Source organism: Ascaphus truei, chromosome 18 (genome assembly GCF_040206685.1).
Source record: "Ascaphus truei isolate aAscTru1 chromosome 18, aAscTru1.hap1, whole genome shotgun sequence".
Lineage (NCBI taxonomy): Eukaryota > Metazoa > Chordata > Amphibia > Anura > Ascaphidae > Ascaphus > Ascaphus truei.
In genome coordinates, this window is record NC_134500.1 from 19,055,784 (window position 1) to 19,080,747 (window position 24,964).

Consider the following 24,964-nt stretch of genomic DNA (forward strand, 5'->3'; position numbering starts at 1 on the left):
GTAGCCAAGAAAGAGAATTGTACATGAAAGTATTTACACAAACTTCCCCAAAGCCGTGTGGATTATGCATTAGTTTGGATAATGAACTAGTGTAGATGGAAAGGAAAGAAAATCTGGGCTATTTCTGCCATTTCTAATGTGTTTCCCTGAACGATTGCCAAATAATAACCCTTTAAGATCGTGCCCACGGAGGGTTATATGAAGGAAGGAACATCTGGTTTATTTCATTGCCTCATGCCAAATCAAAACAGTCGGGCTTTAATTTAGAGTAGATCAAATAGGAGCGCCATTTAACTTTGTTGATTATATCAAACATCTTTACGATAACTTATGTTTTTAAACTGCGAGAAATGCTTTTGTGTTGTCTGGGTAGTGTGGCCAGTGGCGACTAGTACAAAAGAAATGAAAATGTATGGAAGTTGACTTTAAAAAGCAATTCACAAATTAAGTTTTTGTTGGGTTGAGACTCCATAACATTAGCATGACAAAGCTCAGCTGAAATGTACACTGCAGTGTTTCAAAAATTGGGCTAACAGCTTCATGGTCTGGCTCTGTGGGCTTCCCATTGTGTCGCTTTTGTCTCGGTCCCTTTTCATTAGATTTGGGCATATTGGCACCCCACTGACAGGAGCGGACCATGACTGATAGGAGGAGCAGTCTTGTTTGTTGCTGGAAAATGAGTCATGTTACCATTTAGGCCCTAGCAGAAGGTATCCGAATTATTCATATTGGTCACTTACTGCTGCGGAGAGACCGTGGCCTGAATGCAGAATGAGTTGTTGTGTTGTTGCCGGCGGTTTTTGGAGATTTGTATTTGCACATGTGTTATGGTTTACATAGATGAGAACATGTTGTAGGTTTTAACATGTGTGTGGGACATGCGAGGCCAGTCCTATCAGTATTTCAACGATCAATAAAAGGAAGAGGTGTTCACACGTTCAGTTGGTTTTGTAATATGTGGAAAAAATATAGTTTTAGGCGCAATCCAAGCAATATCCTATGTGTTTTTTTTTTCATTTATTTTTTTAATCGGCTCTGGAGTATTAGATACTTACAGCATTTAAACATTAATAAATTCTTAATACCATTTTTAATGCGTTTTAATATACTGGTCATCCTTTGATTTCTATAGCAGGCTTTAGCCAACCTCCCCAGCAGTGCAAGATCTTTGTAACACTTTCCTGTTTGTGATCATTTGTTGCCAATATTTCCAGCAGTTTGAGTTGCAAACTCTAACAATAGGCAATTTTACCATAGTAATATAATAATACATTGTAGCTGCTGAGTTACACTGACTGAAGGATTGATTTGAAACTGAAAGACAGCCATTTAGTGAACCCTGGCAAGCAGGATTTTGCTGATCGATAACGGGAGAACCAATCGATCGGCAGCTTAGGTAATTAGTTTTCAATAAAGGTAATCAAAGGCTGTGTGTGTGTGTGTAGACATATATATATATATATATATATATACAGTGCTTGACAAATCACCCAAAAATCTACTCGCCGAACCAAAAAATCTACTCGCCACCTAGTCCCGCCCCAACCCCGCCTCTAGTCCCACCCCCAACCCCGCCTCTAATCCCGCCCCCAGACCCGCATTTAAAAAAACCATAAATGAAATAAATTGAATAAATTCCTAGTAAGAACATTCGTTTTTGACATAAGTTTATTTATTGTATTACATTATACTACAATTAGTCCTTGTGTGTGTGTGTATAAATGTCGAATCTAGAAAAAAAAGCCAGATGTGAAGGACTAGTTTCCTGCACCCCTTAACTAGTGCCTGGATGCCCCCGCTTTACAATATTTAAAGCAGCAATCCCGCCTGGGATCTTACCTGATCCGCAGACCCTCAATGTCCAGGTACCTCATTCCCGCAATGTTATACATTGGAGGGGAGGTGTTCCCTACCTGTCTTCTGGGTTACGGGAATTCCGATGTCTTCTGTGTGAAGCTCGAGAGTTAGATCTGGAAGACAGCCGTATAGGTTATTTCGGTGTTGTATAGGGCAGTTCAGATATACAGGGTAAATAAAATATCCAGATTGTGAGAGAGGGTGAGACAGAGAGAGGGTGAGACAGAGAGAGGGTGAGACAGAGAGAGGGTGAGACAGAGAGAGGGTGAGAGAGACGGAGAGAGAGACGGAGAGAGAGGGTGAGAGAGACGGAGAGAGAGGGTGAGAGAGACGGAGAGAGAGGGTGTGAGAGTGAGAGAGAGTGTGAGAGTGAGAGAGAGTGTGAGACGGAGAGAGAGTGTGAGACGGAGAGTGTGTGTGAGACGGAGAGAGTGTGTGAGACGGAGAGTGTGTGTGAGACGGAGAGAGTGTGAGAGACGGAGAGAGTGTGAGAGACGGAGAGAGTGTGAGAGACGGAGAGAGGGTGAGAGACGGAGAGAGGGTGAGAGACGGAGAGAGGGTGAGAGACGGAGAGAGGGTGAGAGACGGAGAGAGGGTGAGAGACGGAGAGAGGGTGAGAGACGGAGAGAGGGTGAGAGACGGAGAGAGGGTGAGAGACGGAGAGAGGGTGAGAGACGGAGAGAGGGTGAGAGACGGAGAGAGGGTGAGAGACGGAGAGAGGGTGAGAGACGGAGAGAGGGTGAGAGACGGAGAGAGGGTGAGAGACGGAGAGAGGGTGAGAGACGGAGAGAGGGTGAGAGACGGAGAGAGGGTGAGAGACGGAGAGAGGGTGAGAGACGGAGAGAGGGTGAGAGACAGAGAGAGGGTGACTGTGGGGGGATGGGTTGACTGGGTGGGGTGATTGGGGGTGTGGGGTGACTCGGTGGGGTGATTGGGGGGGTGGGGTGACTGACTGGTTGATTGGGTGGGGTGACGGGGTGACTTGGCAACTGGGCAGGTGGTGGGATGACTGACATTTTACTGACTGGGTGGGGGGGTATTACTGACTGGGTGGGTGAGGGGGGGTATGACTGACTGGGTGGGGGGGGGGGTATGACTGACTGGGTGGGGGGGGTATGACTGACTGGGTGGGGGGGGTATGACTGACTGGGTGTGGGGGGGTATTACTGACTTTATGACTGACTGGGTGGGAGGGTGACTTACTGACTGAGTGGATGGGTGACTGAGTGGGTGACTGAGTTAGGTGACTGACTGGGTGGGTGACTGACTGGGTGGGTGGTGGGTGACTGACTGGGTGAGTGGGTAGGTGACTGACTGGGTGGGTGGTGGGTAGGTGACTGACTGGGTGGGTGGAGGGTGGGTGACTGACTGGGTGGGTGAATGGGTGGGTGGTTAGGTGACTGACTGACTGGGTGGGTGGGTAGGTGACTGACTGACTTTGGTAGGTGACTGACTGGGTGGGTAGGTGACTGACTGACTGGGTGGGAGGGATGACTGGGTGGGTGGATAGGTGACTGACTGACTGGGTGGGTGGGTAGGTGACTAACTGACTGGGTGGGTGGGTAGGTGACTGACTTTGGTAGGTGACTGACTGGGTGGGTAGGTGACTGACTGACTGGGTGGGTGACTGACTGGGTAGGTAGGTGACTGACTGGGTGGGCGACTGACTGCCTGGGAGCATTTAGCCCCCCCCCCCAGCCTGTCTCTCTCTTCTCCCCCCCCCCCAGTCTCTCTCTCAGTCCTCTCCCCACTCCAGCCTGTCTCTCTCTCTCTGCTCTCTCCCCAGTCCAGCCTGTCTCCCCCTTGCATCTCTATTCACCCCCCCCCTCCTCCCCCAACTCCGTTCACCCCCCAACTCCGTTCACCCCCCCCTTACCTCCGTTCACCCCCCCCCCTTACCTCCGTTCACCCCCCCCCCCTTACCTCCATTCACCCCCCCCCTTACCTTCGTTCACTCCACCCTTGCATCACCGTTCACCTCTCCTGCACATCGCCCGCCCCGCGCGGCCTAAACGGGAGGCCGCAGCAAGAGCGGAGCGAGGCGCCTGCTGCAGGGGGGAATAGATCTGGGACCCGGCAGCCCGACATGGCGCTGGTGGCACCGGGTTCGGTCCACCGCAGCCTCCCGGTCCGGCAGAGGGTGGTGTGCGTCCCCTCCCCCCCGGTACCTGCTCGGGCCCGGCCCCGGCCCACTCCAGCCTCCCGGTCCGGCAGAGGTTGGTGTGCGTCCCCTCCCCCCCGGTACCTGCTCGGGCCCGGCCCCGGCCCACTGCAGCCTCCCGGTCCGGCAGAGGGTGGTGTGCGTCCTCTCCCCCCCCCGGTACCTGCTCGGGCCCGGCCCACTGCAGCCTCCCGGAATAGCCGCCGCAGCTCTGCAGGGGATGGTGTAAGTGTGCGTCCCCCCTTCCCCCGGTACCTGATCGGGCCCGGCACACCGCAGCCTCCCGTGATATAGCAGCCCCAGCTCTCACACACACCACACACACCACACACACCACACACACCACACACACCACACACACACTACAAGAAACGGAGCCGGGAGTCCCACTCACCAGAGGTATGTGGGTATCTGGGCCTGCGGGCGACATCGAGGTCTGCGGGTGACATCTGGGGGCATTGGGGGGAAATTTAGTATGTGGGGACATCCGCATGGGAAACGTGGCCGGACGGGGACGCGCTGGATCCAGCAGTCAACTTTGCTTGCGCGCGCGCGCGCTGGGGACGGAAGTGAGAGCCCCTGGCAGCAAGCGGGGATCATGGGCAGGGGAGGGGGGAGAGAGAGGCTGACCCAGAGCTGCCAGCCGGTCCTCTTCCCCACGTCAGACCAATCAGGGAGAGGAATTTTTTATTTATTTATTTATTTAAAAAAAAAAAAAAATTTGAAAATTTTGGCGCGAGCAGGGGAATTAATAGAGCCGCAGCACGGATCGCCAGCGGCCTAAATCCACTCGCAACGGGCGAGTTGTTATCATTATTTGTCGAGCACTGTATATATATATATATATATATATATATTTGTGAAAGCGTCTTATGTGTCTATGTCTGCATGTGTCTCCCTGTGTCCCTCACTGTGTCCCTAGCGGCAATCCCATTGGACCTTGGGCCAGGCCAATGAGATTGCTCCCTTGGCCCGCCCCCGCACACCTCTCATTGGCCTGAGGCGGGCACACACACACACACCTCCCCACCCCCCCATCACGTGCGCCGCCCTGCACCGGCTCCCGGACAGAGGGGAAGCGCGGCCCTCCTGCCCCTGCCGCCAACTGCAGGCTCCTCCCCCCTCGCTCTCAACTGGCTCCCGGAAACACGGAGGGTAAGCGCGGCGCGGCCCTCCTACCCCAGCCACCGGCGCTACCTTAACTCCCCGGCGCTACCTTACCTCCCCGCCACTCCCTTACCTCCCCGCCGCTCCCTTACCTCCCCGGCGCTACCTTAACTCCACGGCGCTACCTTAACTCCCTGGCACTCCCTTAACTCCACGGCCGCTGGGGGGGCCAAGCAGCCTCCTCGGATGTGTGTGTGTGTGTGTGTGTGTGTGTGTGTGTGTGTGTGTGTGTGTGGACATTTTACTCCTGACAACCATTTGTGCCTAACTTTCACCCCTACCCCTGCCCTTCCCCACCCCCCTTACCCCTGCCCTTCCCCACCCCCCTTACCCCCCTTACCCCTGCCCTTCCCCACCCCCCTTACCCCCCTTACCCCTGCCCTTCCCCACCCCCCTTACCCCTGCCCTTCCCCACCCCCCTTACCCCTGCAATTCCCCACCCCCCTTACCCCTGCCCTTCCCCACCCCCCTTACCCCTGCCCTTCCCCACCCCCCTTACCCCTGCCCTTCCCCACCCCCCTTACCCCTGCCCTTCCCCACCCCCCTTACCCCTGCCCTTCCCCACCCCCCTTACCCCTACCCCTGCCCTTCACACCCCCTGCCCTTCACCCCCCCTGTCCTTCACCCCCCCTGTCCTTCACCCCCCCTGCCCTTCACCCCCCCTGCCCTACACCCCCCCCCCTGCCCTTCAACCCCCCTGCCCTTCAACCCCCCTGCCCTTCAACCCCCCCTGCCCTTCACCCTGCCCTTCACCCTGCCCTTCACCCCCCCCTGCCCCTGCCCTTCACCCCCCCCTGCCCCTGCCCTTCACCCCCCCTGCCCCTGCCCTTCATCCCCCCTGCCCCAGCCCTTCATCCCCCCTGCCCCAGCCCTTCATCCCCCCTACCCCAGCCCTTCATCCCCCCTACCCCTGCCCTTCATCCCCCCTACCCCTGCCCTTCACCCCCCCTACCCCTGCCCTTCACCCCCTACCCCTGCCCTTCACCCCCCTACCCCTGCCCTTTACCCCCCTACCCCTGCCCTTCATCCCCCCTACCCCTGCCCTTCACCCCCCTACCCCTGCCCTTCACCCCCCCTACCCCTGCCCTTCACCCCCCCCTACCCCTGCCCTTCACCCCCCCCTGCCCCTGCCCTTCACCCCCCCTGCCCTTGCCCTTCACCCCCCCTGCCCCTGCCCTTCACCCCCCCTGCCCCTGCCCTTCACCCCCCCTGCCCCTGCCCTTCATCCCCCCTACCCCTGCCCTTCACCCCCCCTACCCCTGCCCTTCACCCCCCTACCCCTGCCCTTCACCCCCCACCCCTACCCCTGCCCTTCACCCCCCACCCCTACCCCTGCCCTTCACCCCCTACCCCTGCCCTTCACCCCCCACCCCTACCCCTGCCCTTCACCCCCCACCCCTAACCCTGCCCTTCACCCCCCACCGCTAACCCTGCCCTTCACCCCCCACCCCTAACCCTGCCCTTCACCCTTCACCCCCCACCCCTACCCCTGCCCTTCACCCCCCACGCCTACCCCTGCCCTTCACACCCCACCCCTACCCCTGCCCTTCACACCCCACCCCTACCCCTGCCCTTCACACCCCTACCCCTGCCCCTGCCCTTCACACCCCTACCCCTTCCCCTGCCCTTCACACCCCTACCCCTGCCCCTGCCCTTCACACCCCTACCCCTGCCCTTCACCCCTCACCCCTACCCCTGCCCTTCACACCCCTACCCCTGCCCTTCACACCCCTACCCCTGCCCTTCACCCCACCACTACCCCTGCCCTTCACCCCCTACCCCTGCCCTTCACCCCCTGCCCTTCACCCTTCACCCCTACCCCTGCCCTTCACCCCCCACCCCTGCCCTTCACCCCCCACCCCTACCCCTGCCCTTCACCCCCCACCCCTACCCCTGCCCTTCATCCCCCCTACCCCTGCCCTTCACCCCCCCCGCCTGCCCTTCACCCCCCCCGCCTGCCCTTCACCCCCCCACACACTGACACACACACTGACTGACGCACGCACACACACACACTGACTGACTGCCACACGCACGCACACACTGACATGCACACAAACACTGACTGCCGCACACACACACTGACTGAGGCGCGCACGCACGCACGCACACACTGACTGAGGCACACACGCACACACTGACTGTGTGTGCGTGCGTCAGTCTGTGTGTTTGTGTTTCTGCGTCACACTCTGACGCACGCACACACACAGTGACTGACTGATGCACACACAATGACTGACGCACACACACTGCATGAAGCTGTAAAGGGGGACAAACAGAGCTGAAAAGGAGGGAGTAGGGGGGGGACTGGATTGATGTGAATGGGGGACAAACAGAGAGAGGAGAGAGAGGGGAGCGGGAACATTACATCCCGGGCAACGCCGGGTCTCTCAGCTAGTATATATATATATCAGTACCATGTTAGCCGAGCTTTAATAATCAAAAATGAATAGACGATACCGTTCGGTGGCTACCAAAATGCTTTTAATTGTGTGAGCTTTCGAGATTCTCTGATCTCTTCTTCTGGCGGTGTTACAATGAAGCCAAAAAAGGGTTTTTACTTTAAAACAGTGCATACTGGAATGTGATCTGTGATTGAAGCTTATCCCTCCCCCTGTGCAGTATGCGTTTTATGACTTGAGGTGTTAAATGGTGTGTGTGTGTGTGTGTATATAATTGTAAATATCATTGTAACATTGCCGGAAGAAGAGATCAGTGTATCTCGAAAACTTGCACAAATAAAAGCATTTCGTTAGCCACAGAACGATATATACAGCTAAACCCCGTTATAACGCGGGTCTCGGGGTCCACCCCGAGACCACCGCGTTACTAACGGGGTCGCGAGAAAAAAAAATGGCCGCCGCGCTTTAGCGCATATTCATCCCGCGGGACAGGAGATGGGAGCGGGCATGTTCCTCCGCTCCCCGCTTCCCCCTGTCACCGCGGGACAGGCCGCGGGGCAGGAGATGGGAGCGGGGATGTCTCTCCTGTCCCCGCTTCCCCCTGTCACCTCGGGACAGGCCGCGGGGCAGGAGATGGGAGCGGGCATGTCCCTCCGCTCCCCGCTTCCCCCTGTCACCGCGGGACAGGCCGCGGGGCAGGAGATGGGAGCGGGGATGTCTCTCCTGTCCCCGCTTCCCCCTGTCACCTCGGGACAGGCCGCGGGGCAGGAGATGGGAGCGGGGATGTCTCTCCTGTCCCCGCTTCCCCCTGTCACCTCGGGACAGGCCGCGGGGCAGGAGATGGGAGCGGGGATGTCCCTCCTGTCCCCGCTTCCCCCTGTCACCTCGGGACAGGCCGCGGGGCAGGAGATGGGAGCGGGGATGTCTCTCCTGTCCCCGCTTCCCCCTGTCACCTCGGGACAGGCCGCGGGGCAGGAGATGGGAGCGGGGATGTCCCTCCTGTCCCCGCTTCCCCCTGTCACCTCGGGACAGGCCGCGGGGCAGGAGATGGGAGCGGGGATGTCTCTCCTGTCCCCGCTTCCCCCTGTCACCTCGGGACAGGCCGCGGGGCAGGAGATGGGAGCGGGGATGTCCCTCCTGTCCCCGCTTCCCCCTGTCACCTCGGGACAGGCCGCGGGGCAGGAGATGGGAGCGGGGATGTCTCTCCTGTCCCCGCTTCCCCCTGTCACCTCGGGACAGGCCGCGGGGCAGGAGATGGGAGTGGGGATGTCCCCTCAGGTCGCCGCTTACCTCAGAACCATGCTGCCTGCATGGAGGTTGTAGCGGGGGGTTTCTTCTCCCCACCGCTGTCCCCGGTGCTCCCGCTGCCTGCGCGGGAGGAGGGGGGGGAGCGGGTGGTGGTGCTGGTCGCGGCCCGTCTGTGTAGAGTGAGAGAGTGTGTGTGTATGTATATATGGGAGAGAAAGTGTGTGTGTGTATATGGGTGTGTGAGTGTGGGTAAGTGTCTGAGTGTGTGTGTAAGTGTGTGTGAGTGTGTGTGAGTGTCTGTGAGTGTGTAAGTGTGTGTGAGTGTGTGTGAGTGTGTGTGAGTGTGTGTGAGTGTCTGTGAGTGTCTGTGAGTGTCTGTGAGTGTCTAAGTGTGTGTGAGTGTGTGTGAGTGTCTGTGAGTGTGTAAGTGTGTGTGAGTGTGTGTGAGTGTGTGTCTGTGAGTGTCTAAGTGTGTGTAAGTGTGTGTAAGTGTGTGTGAGTGTGTGTGAGTGTCTAAGTGTGTGTAAGTGTGTGTGTGTGTGTGTGTGTGTGTGTGTGTGTGTGTGAGTGTGTGTGAGTGTCTGTAAGTGTGCGTAAGTGTGCGTGAGTGTGTGTCTGTGAGTGTCTAAGTGTGTGTAAGTGTGTGTAAGTGTGTGTGAGTGTGTGTGAGTGTCTAAGTGTGTGTAAGTGTGTGTGTGTGTGTGTGTGTGAGTGTGTGTGAGTGTCTGTAAGTGTGCGTAAGTGTGCGTGAGTGTGCGTAAGTGTGTGTGAGTGTGCGTGAGTGTGGTCAGTGTGTGTGCAGTGTGTCAGTGTGAGCAATGAGCAGTGTGTGTGCAGTGTGCAGTGTGTGTGCAGTGTGGCAGTGAGCAATGAGCAGTGTGTGTGCAGTGAGTGTGTGCAGTGTGTCAGTGTGAGCAATGAGCAGTGTGTGTGCAGTGTGCAGTGTGTGTGCAGTGTGGCAGTGTGAGCAATGAGCAGTGTGTGTGCAGTGAGTGTGTGCAGTGTGCAGTGTGTGTGCAGTGTGGCAGTGAGCAATGAGCAGTGTGTGTGCAGTGAGTGTGTGCAGTGTGTCAGTGTGAGCAATGAGCAGTGTGTGTGCAGTGTGCAGTGTGTGTGCAGTGTGGCAGTGTGAGCAATGAGCAGTGTGTGTGCAGTGAGTGTGTGCAGTGTGCAAAAAAAAAAATGTAAAAAAATTTTTTTTTAAAAAATTTTTTTTTTTTTTTTTTTTTTTTTTTTTAAAAAAAAACGGGAGCCACGGGAAAACCGCGTTATAACCGAATCGCGGTATAACGAGGCGCGTTATAACGGGGTTTAGCTGTATATATATATATTTTTTTTTTTAAACGTTGTATGTTGGTGTCCCTATGGGCAATCTGATTGGTCCGTCTGTCTGTCACTCAGCCTCCGGCCAATCAGATTGCTCCGTCAGCCCCCACGCCTCTCATTGGTCACACTCACCGCCGCTGACAGTTACCCACGGCCATCGGCGCCACCGCCTCACCTCTCCCCACACCCCCCCTCACACCAAACCCCAACATCCCTGGAGCCGCCAGCACCGCTACCCACGGGTATCGGCGCACGCTCCTCGTTGCCACCACCTCACCTCTCCCCACAGCCCCCCCACAAAGAAAACCCCAGCCTCCCCGGCGCCGCCAGCACCGCTACCCACGAGCAGCGGCGCACGCTCACGCCGACTTCTGCCGAGTCGCTGACGCCGCCTCTCACACGCCGCCGCCTGCCCTCTCGGCTCTTCACCTCGGGCCCCGTATTACCGCAGGGAGCACCGGAGGGCGCAAGCAGGTAACCCCCCCCCCCAATAAGCAGCTCCGCATGGGGGGTGACGGGGGAAGAGTAAGAGCACACACACAGATCTTCCCCAAACCACTCCCCCTGGCCTGCCCGGGAAACAGTCGAGAGAGAGGGGAGGGGGAGAGGGGGGGTTGCGCACCACACTGACTGACACACACACACACACACACACACACACACCCTGACTGAGACACACACTGACTGACTGCCACACACACACACACAAACTGACTGGCTGACACACACACACTGCCTGACGCGCGCACACACACACACTGCCTGACGCACACACACTGCCGCGCACACACACACATCGACTGACGCGCGCACACACCCACTGACTGACGCACACACACTGACACATGCATACAAACACACACACTGCCTTACGCGCACACACGCACACACACTGCATGAAGCTGTAAAGGGGGGGAAAGGAGCTGTAAAGGGGGGCGTGGGACCGGACCTGTAAAGGGGGGGGTCCGGATTGATGTCAACGGGGGACAAACAGAGAGGGGGGTGAGAGAGAAAGAGAGAGAAGCGGGAACATTACATCCCGGGCAACGCCGGGTCTCTCAGCTAGTGTATGTATGTTTATGTATGTATGTATGTATGTACACACACACTTTTTTTTTAACTGCTTGGATTGCCTCTATATTGTTCTATTGAATAGATGAGGAGTGGTCAGGGGGGTTTCTTCAAAGTTGGTTTAAAGAAGCAATCCCAGCAATATCCTACATGCGTGGTTTTTTTTAATAGATCAGTTCTGTTGTATTAGATTTAATTCAACTCTTAAAGCAATTTTTAATGAGTTTAATATACTGAGCATCCTTTGATTTCTATAGCAGGCTTTAGTGCAAGATCTTTGTAACACTTTCCTGTTTGGGATAATTTGTTGCCAATATTCCCAGCAGTTTGAGCTGCAAACAGTAACAATAGATGATGTTACCTTAGTAAATAAGAATATATTGTAGCTGCTGAGTTACACCGACTGTAGAATTGATTTGAAACTGAAAGGCAGCCATTTAGGAGAACTAATCGCATGGCAGTTTAGGTAATATGTTTTCAATATAGGTAATCAAAAGCTGCATATATTAATTCAAAAATAGATTATTTTTTTAAAGCTGCTTGAATTTCCTCTTAAAGAAGAAAGAACAATGAAAAGGTCTATTTGTTTTAACTACCGTGAGATCCGGCATCACCGCTAAATACTACTCTCTTGGTTTATTTTAGATTTATTCACCTGACCATACCAGCAGTAGTTTTCCATCAAATCCTTCAACCCCGGTTGGATCACCTTCACCTCTGCCAGGTAGAATACATTTTAACCTTCACCTTATTTTAATGTGCCCAATTGCTTTTATAATGTACACAGTGCTACTACTTTAAAAAAAAAATAGAAAGAATGTGGTCAGCAGGTTTACTAAATAATGCCTAAAATAATGTATGTATAGATGACCGACCCGTCTTATTTCTGGGATGATTGATGGACAGGTGAAATATTGTAACGGACTTTAGTCCAAAATGTGCCTAAACAATGCAAAGCTATAATCAAGTGTTTAACTACTGTACTGTTAGTGCGTTCCACTTGATGCAAAACGGGCAGTATGTTCAAAACATTGTGTACAGCAGGGGTGGCCAACTCCAGTCCAGCATGTCAGGTTTTCAGGATATCCCTGCTTCAGCACAGGTGGCTCAGTCTTTGACTGAGCAACTGATTGAACTGTGCTGAAGCAGGGATATCCTGAAAACCTGACCCGCTGGTAGCCCTTGAGGACAAAGATTTGCCTACCCCTGATCTACAGTATGTAATTAATTGACAGGATTTCTAATCTACTGATAAAGCACAAGTGTAGGACAGCATGCTTTGTTTCCGGACTTCCTGTTTCAGTTCCGGCAATAACCTTTTCTCGACGGAATATGCTGTCGTTCATTTGTCAACGGAAAATACTTCTGTCAACGAAAAATAGAAACAATTTTGCTAGTTATGTTGTTTTCAGTACTAGGTCACTGTTCAAACACCACACATTTTCCCACTTTGCCGGATCCTCTGGTAATCCACATGGTGCTATGTTTGAAAACAGAGAGTGATATTGATAGCTAATTATTACTAGTGCAGAATACACGTACAAAATGTGCTTTTTAATGGCAGTCGTGTCTCAGCGTTAACAATATTTTAATGTTAAAATGACTAGTTATGTGCCTCTCCAGCAGTTCAAAGTAAAAGTATTTTCATTTATCCAAAACGTAAGATATTTTGCACCAGTTTCAAACTGGTGAATCTTTGTTTTTTTCCTTAATTATTAATATGAAACTATGGAAGCTGCGCTGAAAAGTTGTAAGTATGATAGTTATCTAGTGTATGAATAATGAACTGTACTGGCCACTCCTAGCTATAACTTCAGCTGTCTAGTAAAGACAGAACAGCTGTTAGACTCAGACAGGACTCAAAGCTCCATTGACAAAAAAAACAAATCTTATTTAAGAGGAAGAATTGCCAACAAGATGATGTAACTTGAACCATTTAAACTTTGTTATGATACATTACTTCTGTGAATTTGACACTACAATTTAAAGTTTTTTTTGTGTGTTTTTTTTGTTAATTCAGACACTTAATGTGAATTAATGCAAGAAGCTGGGATACTGTACATCAGTAGAAAAAATACTTAACATCTAAAACTTCAACTGAAGTCATAGCTTGACTATATACTAGCTAAACCAGGGGTGGGCAACTCAAGTCCTCAAGGGCCACCAACAGGTCAGGTTTTCAGGATATCCCTGCTTCAGCACAGGTGACTCAATCAGTAGCTCAGTCAAACACTGAAGCAGGGATATCCTGAAAACCTGGCCTGTTGGTGGTCCTTGAGGACTAGAGTTGCCCACCCCTGAGCTAAACTATAACCCCAGAATTAGAAAGGTTGTATTTAGTGCCCATGCAGCCACTTTCTTACACTTGACATGAAATCTGTTAATTGGAGTTGATCTGTGGGTGTAGTTTAGTAATATCTTAGTAATATCTTAAGGAAATAAAAATAATAAAAGGCAACTTCTAGGTTTAGCTGGGCAGAACAATATGTAGAACATTGCATTTTTTAGATGTACGTAAATGTTATCACTAGCGTCTAGGTGGGATTAATCTAGACAGCATACTGTATCTAGCATTTCATACCAATCGATTTGCATATGTTTGCTTACTTCCTGATGAAATGAAGGAAACAGCCTCATATTTTATGCAGAATTAATCAATAGTCTAATTTAACAAACCATCTTGGACTGGGGACTTTCTTAATCATGCAGCACCTATGCACTGTTTAGTAGCTGCGAGATCCCTTGGTTAGCTCTTTTCCTTATTGTTTGTTTTCTAATATAACAAATATCCTATTAACTAATTCAAAGCTCGAATCATCTTTTTATCTCTGCAATGTACATGGACTTCATTGAAATGGAGTGTAATTCTGAAATGGAATACTTTCTGGGCTGCCAACATTGCAGAGTTCTCTACATTCTTGCTAATTTTGGACATTTGTTTGTTTAAGCTTGGGGGTAAACACACATTCCTCAGGGATTTATTGATTCGAAAGATCCAACTGATATGATAAATTGGTCCTTCTTCAGGAGCCATGTACTGAGTGATAGCGTACAACAGCTGCTACCGCACGTGCTGAGCAACCATCCACAAGCTGGTGGATTGACATAGTATAAGGAGATAAAAGTCACATGTTAATTACATTGTTAAAAACGACACAGTGAATGTTGTTTTGTTTTGCACTGCTGAAGTAACCTGATGGACATAACCCCATCTGCATAAACATGTAACCATCAAATACATTCATTTAAACCTCAGACGGGTACAAAATGAAAGCACACGAGAGAACTAAAGCCTCCCCAGTGTTTGTGAAATGTGGTGATGCTTTTTACCAAGTGGTGTTTACAGAGGATCTTCGAGACGTTTTGTCCTTGATGAACCACAAACATACACTGCACTTCGTTTAAAGGGTATTCATTTGTGGATTACTCAACAGAGAATCTGTAATAAACTTTATTCCTCCTCTCCCAGACACAGCTGTGATTGAAGAAACATACCCATAGGCTTTTTCTTTGATGTGCTTTTCTGGTTTTCAGTAGTATATCCATAATTTATTAATGTTGTTGCTGCATTATTCAATTGGTGAGATTATATGGAAAGTAGTTACCGCACATAAATCATTGATGTCTTGCCTTACTGGGAGGGGATATTGCTCCGTTCCAAAACTTTTTGTATTGCCACTAAAATGTAACATTTGCATATAAAATCGCTGATTTCAATTGGTTTTGGCTACCGATTTAATATGTGATGGATTCTATATGCTATACTATATATTCACATATGTTTGGAAAGCATCCTAAAAGGTGGCCAATTGCACAAATCTGCAATTTTGTAGATCTGTTACTAAAATAGCCGTCATCAAAATATGATTTGCCTACCTCATTTCAGTGATGCCCTATTTCTGGTTGGGCTGGGTTTGACTTCCATATGGTGTCATTAATCTTACACTAGTTGTTGCTTTCTCTCCAAGAACAGCCACATTGCACGGTCAGTAATGGAAACCGATATGTGTGCCTGCAATACATTGCTCAGTCAGAAAAATGTGTGCCTGCAATACATTGCTCAGTCACACCAAGCACCAACAAGCACAGAGAATATATTTTGATGCATTTTTGTTGGATGCGGTTACATGATCTCAGGCTGCAAATAAAGGTTCCTATACATTCTCATGTTGAAAACAAATATTCGTTATCATCTTAACCACACTGTCTAATTATTGCTTCATTTTTACTTATTTTTTTTTATACTTCCTTTTTTGAGTAAAATGTCGATCTCGTTAAAACGTTAATAACATTTTTTTGACAGGTGGCAACCAGTGGTCTAGACAAGGAGGACAACCACCTTCATCTCCGAGCTATGAAAACTCTCTCCACTCCCTGGTAAGAGACATGACATTTGTTTTGGAGCATAAACAAAGCTTTCCAAGTTATTGCATTTTTCATAGCTGTCCGTTCATTGAAGAAATCAACCGGATGATGTTACAGACAAATTCCTTGCGAGCAAATGGGCTGGTTTGACTGAACAATATAAAACATACAGGGTGTGTGTCACCATCTGTTCCTTGGGCGTCAAGCCTCCGTTTGAGAGACAGCTGCTGCTAAATTACTGTTATGGGTCAGTCCAGTATCCTTTCATAAACCCGTAGTTCATTTTCATCAGCAGTTCATCGTTTTGAACGGGGGAGGGTTAATAAAATTAATTGCATATGCTTTAACGGACGTAAACATTGAAGCCCATAACGCTTCAGCATCTGCACTGTAATATACCAGTAAAATGTTACACCGAATAGGAAAACCATGGTTACTATATAGATATGATCCTCGCAACACCAATTGAGATGTGGCCAGACAATCTTGACACATCCAAAGGTTTCCTGGACCCTACAAATTCGTTTTTCTTTGCTTGAAACACTTTTGCGTTTTGTGATTGTTTCTCGGGACACACTTTATTCCTGCTGATATGTTTGTTTTTTTCCCCTATCCTTTATATAAAACCTTTCTTTTTCTAACGATATTCTTTGCAACGCTCTTCTAAGAAACAGGCTTTATAAGCAAACATAGATAGCCCTCCTAATGTCTGCATTTGTTTTTATCTGTTAGCTGCATTCCCGAAATATGTGCAGCCATCAGAGATTGTCCCATATAATATTTTTCTTCAGATCTGCATATTTAAATCCTCCACATAGGATATGCCAAATATTTTGATCGCATTTCCAACATTTGTGCCACAAGCAACAATTCTATGACTTGTCAAACCCAGATCATTACAAGATCTGTATTCAATTCCATGTTCTAAAATGCACACAGTGGAAGCAAACTCACCATGTATCACATTGGTATGTTTAAAGCGCGCAAGGATGATTATTATTTAGTCTGAGTTTAGAATGTAAATATGAGAATTGGGTGAACCTGGCTACTTTTTGGGGGGGTACCTTCTGAAAAACAATATTGAATTGCTTGGTACCTTGGTTTCCTGAGCGGATTTTAGGGAACACGACAGACACGGACTTTTGCTTATTTGGATACTTAAAGGCATTTTAGCCGAGGTTCATACATTTGACTCTTTTCGTTTGCACCAAATCTTGTTTTTTTTTTCTTCTTCTCTACGACCAAACCCTCTGCATTAACGTGACTAACATTTCATGCCGGCGAGCGCGCCAGTTGTTTCCTCGTCTTCTCTTTAATCCTAACCTTTGCTTTGCTTCTTGTTCTGTCTTGACTTTGCCAGAAAAATCGGGTTGAGCAGCAACTACACGAGCATTTGCAAGATGCTATGTCCTTCTTAAAGGATGTCTGTGAGGTAGTAGTATTTCTCTTTAGATGGTGCCGTGTGTGTGTGTGTCTCTCTGTTAATTCCACGTACCGTTCCCTTGTTAAAGCTTTGCTTTCTTGGTGTCCAATCTGTTCCCCACATAATTTTGCCTTTTATGCAGGCGACAGACCGATAAAATTAGTGTAAGGCGGGGGTCCTCAACTCCAGTCCTCAAGACCCCCCCCCCAACAGGTCAGGTTTTATGATACCCCTGCTTCAGCACCTGTGCTGAAGTCTTTTGGACTGGAGTTGAGGACCCCTTGGTATAAAGGCTTGTTATCCTAATTCTGAAAATGCTGTGCATGAGTTTGATCAAATTAGCCAAAAGTACATTTCGTGACGTGCTTTGTACAGTGCGATCTTCAATATTGTAAGAAAGCACAGCATAGTTATTTCAATTTATTGACCGTAAAGAAAAAAACGATTAAGACAAAAAGCCTGGTGTTCAGTCTGATCCCCAGCTGTTTTGCTTTTAAATTGCATGGAAATATCTAGTTGCAGAAAACGAGCATATGAATTTTATTAGCATATGCTAAAGTCACAGTAATTGTGTGTTTTATTAACACCTGTTAAATGTAATGAAGAGGTTGCACATGTTTTGAGCACAAGGAAGGAATTTGTTTGAAGCAAATGAATCAGAAAGACACTTTTTTTTTTTTTTTTTTTTTAAGCAGACCCTTTTAGCTTTATATAAGGAAGCCGTGATCTAATTTGTGTTTTTAATCTGATGGACATTGTTTCACCTCTTCATTTGTAGGTGGTCTGTCATGTGATATAGTTATGGTAGGCCTTTCTCTGCCAGGGAGGCCCCCTGGCAGCATAAGGGTTAATGTAATTATAACAGCGTTTAAATTAACGTTGCACTGGAATGTCTTATTTATAACAGCAATCTCGAATGGAGGACCGGTTGGACAGACTTGATGATGCCATCCATGTCCTGCGGAATCATGCGGTGGGGCCTTCCACAAGCATGTCTGCCGATATACACAGTTTACTGGGCGCCGTTCATAATGGGCCCATTGCAAGCCTAGCCTCAAACTTTGGATCAGCTGGACTCGTAGCAAACAGTCGACAGACTTCAGTGGTAAGATCTTCAGTATTTTATGTGTTAACCACTCGAGCGTAAGATATGTTAATTATTAATCAATTGCAAATCTAAAAATGGCGAGAACCAAAGTTTTTCCAAATATACTCGAGGGCTGAAATATGAACTTTTTGGGCAGACCAACTCGATTTAAGGAAGGGACGCCAGCTACTAATTTCAAATTGGAGGTACAACATTTAGGGAGGGGTGAAGAAAAAAACGAATACCTTGCACACTCTGACCTTGTCGGTGGAGCATAAAATCCTGCTGTGTCCATGTGCTGAAAGCAGAGACTTTCTGCAGAGTATATTTTAGCTTATATGTGCATTTTTTCCAGATGTGTAATAATTGGCAGAACATTTTTTTTTTTTCCTCCTTGAAATACTGTGCAGAGAGATTGAATAGGAAAAGCAGTCAAGAGGGACTGAATTTCAGGCGTTCTGGTCTGGAAAAGCTGTTTATTGTAAATTGGAACTAGACTTCAATAGCAGATGCTGGCAGAATGTGAATTTTATTCTGTGCAGGCCTAAAAAATTAACTGCCCCCCCATCAATTCCCCCCCAAATGAATAGGGTCTGAACACAGCTGTAGTGGAAGTAACACTGGAATGGAAATAATTTCAAGATTAATCCCAAAGCAGTGTAAAATAAGTCACTCCATATTTGTTACAAACATGGGAACCATTCAGAGAAAAATGAAGTAGGATTAAGATTAAAAAAAAAAAAAAGATTTTCAAAAAAATAAATTTGGCAAGTAATGTTAGAAGTGCAGTTTTATTCTAAAGGCATTTTGGGAGATTAACATGTGGGGTGCGTATGCATGTTTCCAGCATTATTTGAAAGCAGCCGTCTGCTAAAGAAATTGCTAGACTCCTGTTAAAGCGTTCTTGTGTAGAAACAGCCAGCGACGCATTGCTTCGCCAGCGCTTTGAAATCCGCCTTGCTGGCACGGCGCCAAACTTCTTGGTAGGAGGCGGCCGGCAAATTGTTCACCTCAAGTCCGTGCTTTACAAGTCCACGGTAGTAAAATAATAAATAGCGGCAGTTCTTGAAGCCCCCTGACAATAGCTTCCCCTGCTGTAAAGGATACACGGCCAGAAAACGAAACAACCTGCTCGTTTGTACAAATGCAACCGCTTTTGATTCGTATTACAAAAGGCCATTTTAAGACGAGGCTACACCCTGGGATACAAACAGGCAGAAATAAAATAAGCCGCTGCAGACGCTCCTTTTAAAGGTCACTGGCCCACGCTGCACAGTGCTTCATTGTTTCACTGATTTAAGTATGGTGCCAAGTGGCAGAGATACAGTTAAACCCGGTTTCCGGTTATCACCAGTAGGCATTTATCTCTGGAGCAATGCAATATAGATGAAGATAGGTTTACCTTTTTCTGTAGTCATTCATATTGATTATTTGATACAGGGGTGCACAACTCCAGTCAATACCGCCTCCCCCACCCCCAACAGGTCAGGTTTTCAGTATATCCCAGCTTCAGGACAGGTGGCTTACCACCCTTTGCACTTTGTTTGCACTTTGTTCTCAGGTGGCTTGATCAACTGAGCCTCTGGCTGAAGCAAGGATATCCTGAAAACCTGACCTGTTGGGGAGGTTTTGAGGACTGGCGTGGAGATCCCCTGTATTAATACCAACATTTGCAATTGTATCTTTAGAGGCCGACATACCGTTTGTTCAATGTGCGTTATTCTGTGACTTCATTTTTAATGACGGATTAATTATTTGATTAATTCTGATTCGTACTAGAATACTAAAAAGTAATGGCGGATAAAGCATCTTAACAAATATTAGGCCTAAATATGAACGCTTCCCAATGCTAGTAATATATAACAAGTAAAATATTCTTGAATTTAACCCATGTTTCCATCACACTTTCCTTAAGATGGCAATTGTGGTTTATTTTTTACCAAGCTTTATTTTAGAAGCAGAAAGTCAAATGAATCCAATTTACACTGTGGTCTACTGGCATTCATAAAGCAGTTTGAAAACAGCAACATGAGCTGCGTTTTTGGCAGCTGCAGGATCAGATTTACGGTCTGAACGAATGCTTGTATTTTAGTGTGTTTCCTGGCAAAGACACTTGAATTCAGGTTCAACAGCGCATGACATCTCCTTTTTTTTTTTTTTTTTAATGTCTTTTTTATGCAAGTGTTCTGAAGTTAAATAAAACCTCAATGTAATTTACCAGGAGTCTATGACCTTGGGAGACTCAGCTAGGAAATGAGAAACTTTGACTCTTTTTTTTTTTTTTTATCTGATTAGTGTAAACAGACATTTGTCTTTTTTTTTTTTTAATTTTTCAGCCAGATTAGAAAAAAAAAAATACAGAAGATTCAATTTCCTGCCCTCCGGATTCAGGGCTTGTTGATTTTGTAGCATGTACACTTCTTGGCTGGTTTGTTTACCCCAACTGGTGGTTGCCAAACCCAGATGAACTAATTTAAGATGAAGGCAATGTTTTGTTTTTATACATATTTTTTTTTAAACGTTATTTTTGCCATTTTTCTTCATGCATCAGATTGTTTTATTTGTGCCAAGCGTAATGCTTGCCTGTCTGCTGTGTTGGGTTTTAATACTGTAGTTTGCAGTGCAAATTGAATCTCCTATTACAGGGGTTCCTCAACTCTAGTCCTCAAGATCCACCAACAGGTCAGGTTTTCAAGATATCCCTTGACCTGTGGGGGGGGGGTCTTCAGGACTGGAGTTGAGAACCCCTGTCCTGTAACATACCAAGCAATTTTAACATTGTTTACAAAACTTAATAAACAAGACACAATTTTGACTTGGTTTCTTAGTGAATATAAAATTACAAATTCAAACTGTTGAGAGTTGATCAAAACATTTTTTTTTATGAATCAATTCTGTAGTATTAGATCATACTGGCTGAGTTTTTTTTAGTTTTTTTTTGAACTCCGAATGCCATTTTAATGATTAATAATGATTTTTTTTAATGTACTGATCATTCGGTTGCTACAGCAACCATTTAGAAAGTCTCATCCACTTCCTCTTTTGAAACAGACGCTGACACACACCTTTTTTGAGCTCTGCCCTCTGGCAACAAAGTATCATAAATAGTCTGCTGTTTTGAACACAGCAACATGTCTATTACTCAAAGTAATCTATAATGTTACATATCAGCTGCAGCACAACGTTAGAAGGCAACCATTTCGTTAGGCACACAAATCAAGATTTGTACAGACTTAAACTAGCAATCGTTTGGTGCTCCTGTTATGTAAAAATGTAGCATTATACATTACCACATGCTTTACATATAAAAAGAAGAAGAGTGGGAAAGTAGTATTGCTGCTTTAATATTTTGCTAAAAACACAACGGTTTTGTACCATTACATTTAAAGGCCGCTACTTTCCCATGCAAATTAGTATGCGGATACCAGAATATGCCAAATAATACACCGTTATTTTACCAACAAATGCAAAATGCCCATGTGTAAAGTATAATTGTAGAACATTTTACTATATATACATGCATACATACTGTATCTCTATCTCTCTACTGAAAAGCTGACTATACAAAATAAGTAAATATATAAACTCCAAGATTTCGAGAGAGAGAGATGAAGAAAACCAATAAATATATATAAATGTATATAGAAAAGCCTCAGCCTAGGGTGATCAAAACTGTGTGGCAGGCTTTATCAATAAAGCCATAAATCAATAACAGATATTACAATCAATATTAGCACACACAACATGAATATACATATCTTAATTGATAACCAGGTGAATAAAGTTCAATTCCAGTCCAGAGAGTGCTGCTGTCTTCCAGAAGAATGCAAACCAGGCATTCAGAAATGGTAGTAGAGAAAGACAAGAAGAGGCGCACACCTCATAGTGTAATCTATTCTTTTACTTGACACAAATTCTTTAAAAATCCCCTTACAGACGTCCGTGGGTTAAAAGCAATAAGGCAGAGGCTGTAGAGTTTTGAGACCGTTGTGTGCTGGAATGATTAGCCCGCCCAGCGCGTCCCCGCTGTAAAACGCCAGGCAGCACCTCTCCTGTGCTTCCGCACCACGTGTGGGCGTGCGAAGTGTCGCGGCGTCACCGCGCCCCTCCAGAGTTCCAGCGTGCGTCTCCCTGGGAGACATTCTGGAAGGAGAACAACTTGACCGAAGGAATCTTCGTTAGGGAGAACTACGAGATCCCGAACAAGGGATGCGTACAGGGAGAAGGAACGAGGAAGGGCAGAAAGAGAGAATGCAAAAGAGAGATTTCTTTCAACCAAGAAGTGGGGAGGAGTACCAGGGAGCACTAGAAGGGGACGATGTGACCTGTCGCCCGCCCCCACACGTGGTGCGGAAGCACAGGACAGGTGCTGCCTGGCGGTTTACACCGGCGGGCCGGCAAATCATTCCAGCACACAACAGTCTCAAAACTCTACAGCCTCTGCCTTATTGCTTTTAACGCACGGACGTCTCCAAGTGCATTTTTAAAGACTGCGTCAAGTAAAAGAATATTACACTATGAGGTGTGCGCCCTCTTCTCTTGTTTTTCTCTAGTAATATATATATATATATATATATATATATATATATATATATTGCACAGTCATGTCATTTTTGATCAGCTTTATGTTATAAGCGTTAAATCTCCGAAAAGCAACACAGTCGCGTCATTTCTGGCCCGCCCTGTGTGAAGCCGCTAATTACACCCGGCTCATACAGGAGGAGGATTTGGCGGCAGCGCTGGGTACATTGGCTGAAAGCAGACGCTGGTCGGCTCCTTCGGAAAAAATTACGGCAATGCCAAAAAGGCCAGTGCAGCGTCAGTGGTTGTAGTCTGGTTTCATTGGGATGTGAGGTCCCTGTAATCATTGAAATGTGGCAGCCGCAGCAGACTTCTCCACTCAAATTGCAGACTGTCAGCTGTATGCTAATGAGCTGTACAATTAAATCTCCATCCTATCTGTAAGCACTGAGAAGGCCACTCTGCAGGGACAAAGGCCTGTTTGTACACCTGTTGCGTGTAGACATTGCCGTCTTAATAGATTTAACCCTTCGATTATTGAACAGTCTTAACGCAGGAGTGGCCAACTCCAGTCCTCCAGGGCCACCCAACAGGTCCGATTTTCATCATATCCCTGCTTCAGCACAGGCGGCTCAGGCATAGTAACGGAGCCACTTGGAATTAGGACATTTGGTCGCGGCCGTCTCGCCCCCGAAACAAAATGACCGCAGGCGAACCCTGCGCCACTGCCGATCCTCCACTTCCAAGATAAGTTTTTGTGGTTAGGGTAGGGGGTTTTAGGGCAAGGGTTTAAGCACTTGCCTAAGCTGCCGGGTGAGTCGCGGCCAAGCGCTGGCGGTCATTTGGGTCACCGCCACGACCAAATGTTGTAGACTGTGAGCCACTTGTGCTGAAGCAGAGATATTCTAGAAACCTGATCTGTCAGTGGCTCTTGGTGACTTGAGGTGCCCACCCCTGGTCTAACTTTACGCATTGCAATGTTTTGCAAGCCAGCTTGGCACCGAAGCGGGTTTTAAGACGAGAATAAAGCAGAGGCTTAGCGCTGGTTAAAAAGGAACAGCACTGGCTGCGAATGTGCCATTCTTCAGGAAACACACAAGGAACGTTTGCAAGTGGAATCCGGTGGCAGATAGGCAGAAAGGATGTTCCGCTAATTCCATTAAGCTTGAATTGCATGCTCCCGACCGAGGTGACGTAATGGGAAGATTTAGTTAACCATGTAAATTAAAAATGAACTCTCTGCAGAAAGGCGATCCATTTCAATGTTCATAAAAGAAAAAAAAGTGCCCAATGTTAGGAGACTTTTCATAGAAAATGGGAATATACGTTCCTTATTAGCCATTTGAAAGTACATCCTTTAAAAACAACACGTAAGTTACGCTGTATAGAATCCGTTTATTTATAAGGCATTTGCTTGTGTTTATTGGGTATTGTCACAGGGATTGGTTTTCCGGCACAAAAACAGATTTATAATGCAGAATGGTGAAAAGTGCAGGGATTTGCTAGGTGTTTCTCTCTCTCTCTCTCTCTCTCTCACCCCCCCCCCCCTCTTAAAAAATGAGGAAGACTTCAGCTGTACAAAGCAGTGAGTCAAGTATGAGGAAAATGTAAATAAGGGAAGGAAAAATCCTTAAGCCCCTTTTCCTTTGCTGGCATGAACTTCAGATCGCCCTAAAAGTGTGCGGTGTAAGTATTATCAGCTGCTGTATTTTAATATTGAAACATTTCCTGTTAAAAGGCAGATATTAAAACGGCTCCCTTTTATTAGATGTGGTTGGTTTAATTACACAAACGAGGAAAATGTGTTCATTAAACGTAAATAAACGGCGATAACTGTTCTGCCACAGACTTTGCTTTTATCCAGTACACCTATGTATTTGTGCCTCAGTGCTGTACAGCAGGGTTTTATATAGCAGTTAAACTAGATAGAATTGAGGTTTACAAGTTAGACCACCCATCAGGTTTGCCATATTTAACCATTTCGGGGCACAAAACTTGACCAGCATCTCTCCAGCCATCACTAGAAATCCTAGAACAATTCTTCAATTGATACCCCTCTGTCAATCAAAGGAAAGGCCATTTTAAAATAGGTCAAAACCCTACAAATTAAAAACCCTGCGTTACTAGTCTATAAAATGAACAAAAGGAGAATCACAGCAAAAAACAAGAAATGTCTTGCTGCAAGAAAACCTAAAACGCAGAAGATTTATTTCAAAAGGCACTACAGTGAATAGCTGCCGTAAGCAGAGAATAAAACAACGCTAAACAGGGAGTGCTGAATCTTTTTGGATATACTTTGCGTTTCACATTTCTTAACTTGAGAGAGGCACCTTTTT

At 47.5% G+C, this 24,964-nt stretch overlaps 1 protein-coding gene across 13 annotated transcripts in view; it reads left to right on the forward strand.

The window, feature by feature from the left end:
* TCF12 (transcription factor 12) overlaps nt 1–24,964 on the forward strand; it is a 218,449-nt gene that overhangs the window by 180,867 nt on the left and 12,618 nt on the right. For 10 of the 13 annotated variants that reach the window (XM_075575781.1, XM_075575779.1, XM_075575777.1 and 7 more), the window contains 4 exons: nt 11,878–11,956; nt 15,536–15,609; nt 16,958–17,029; nt 17,928–18,125. In XM_075575781.1, the coding sequence (XP_075431896.1) occupies nt 11,878–11,956; nt 15,536–15,609; nt 16,958–17,029; nt 17,928–18,125 (423 nt within the window). The remainder of the gene's footprint in view (nt 1–11,877; nt 11,957–15,535; nt 15,610–16,957; nt 17,030–17,927; nt 18,126–24,964) is intronic. The other 3 variants (XM_075575774.1, XM_075575782.1, XM_075575778.1) reach the window with 1 other exon arrangement.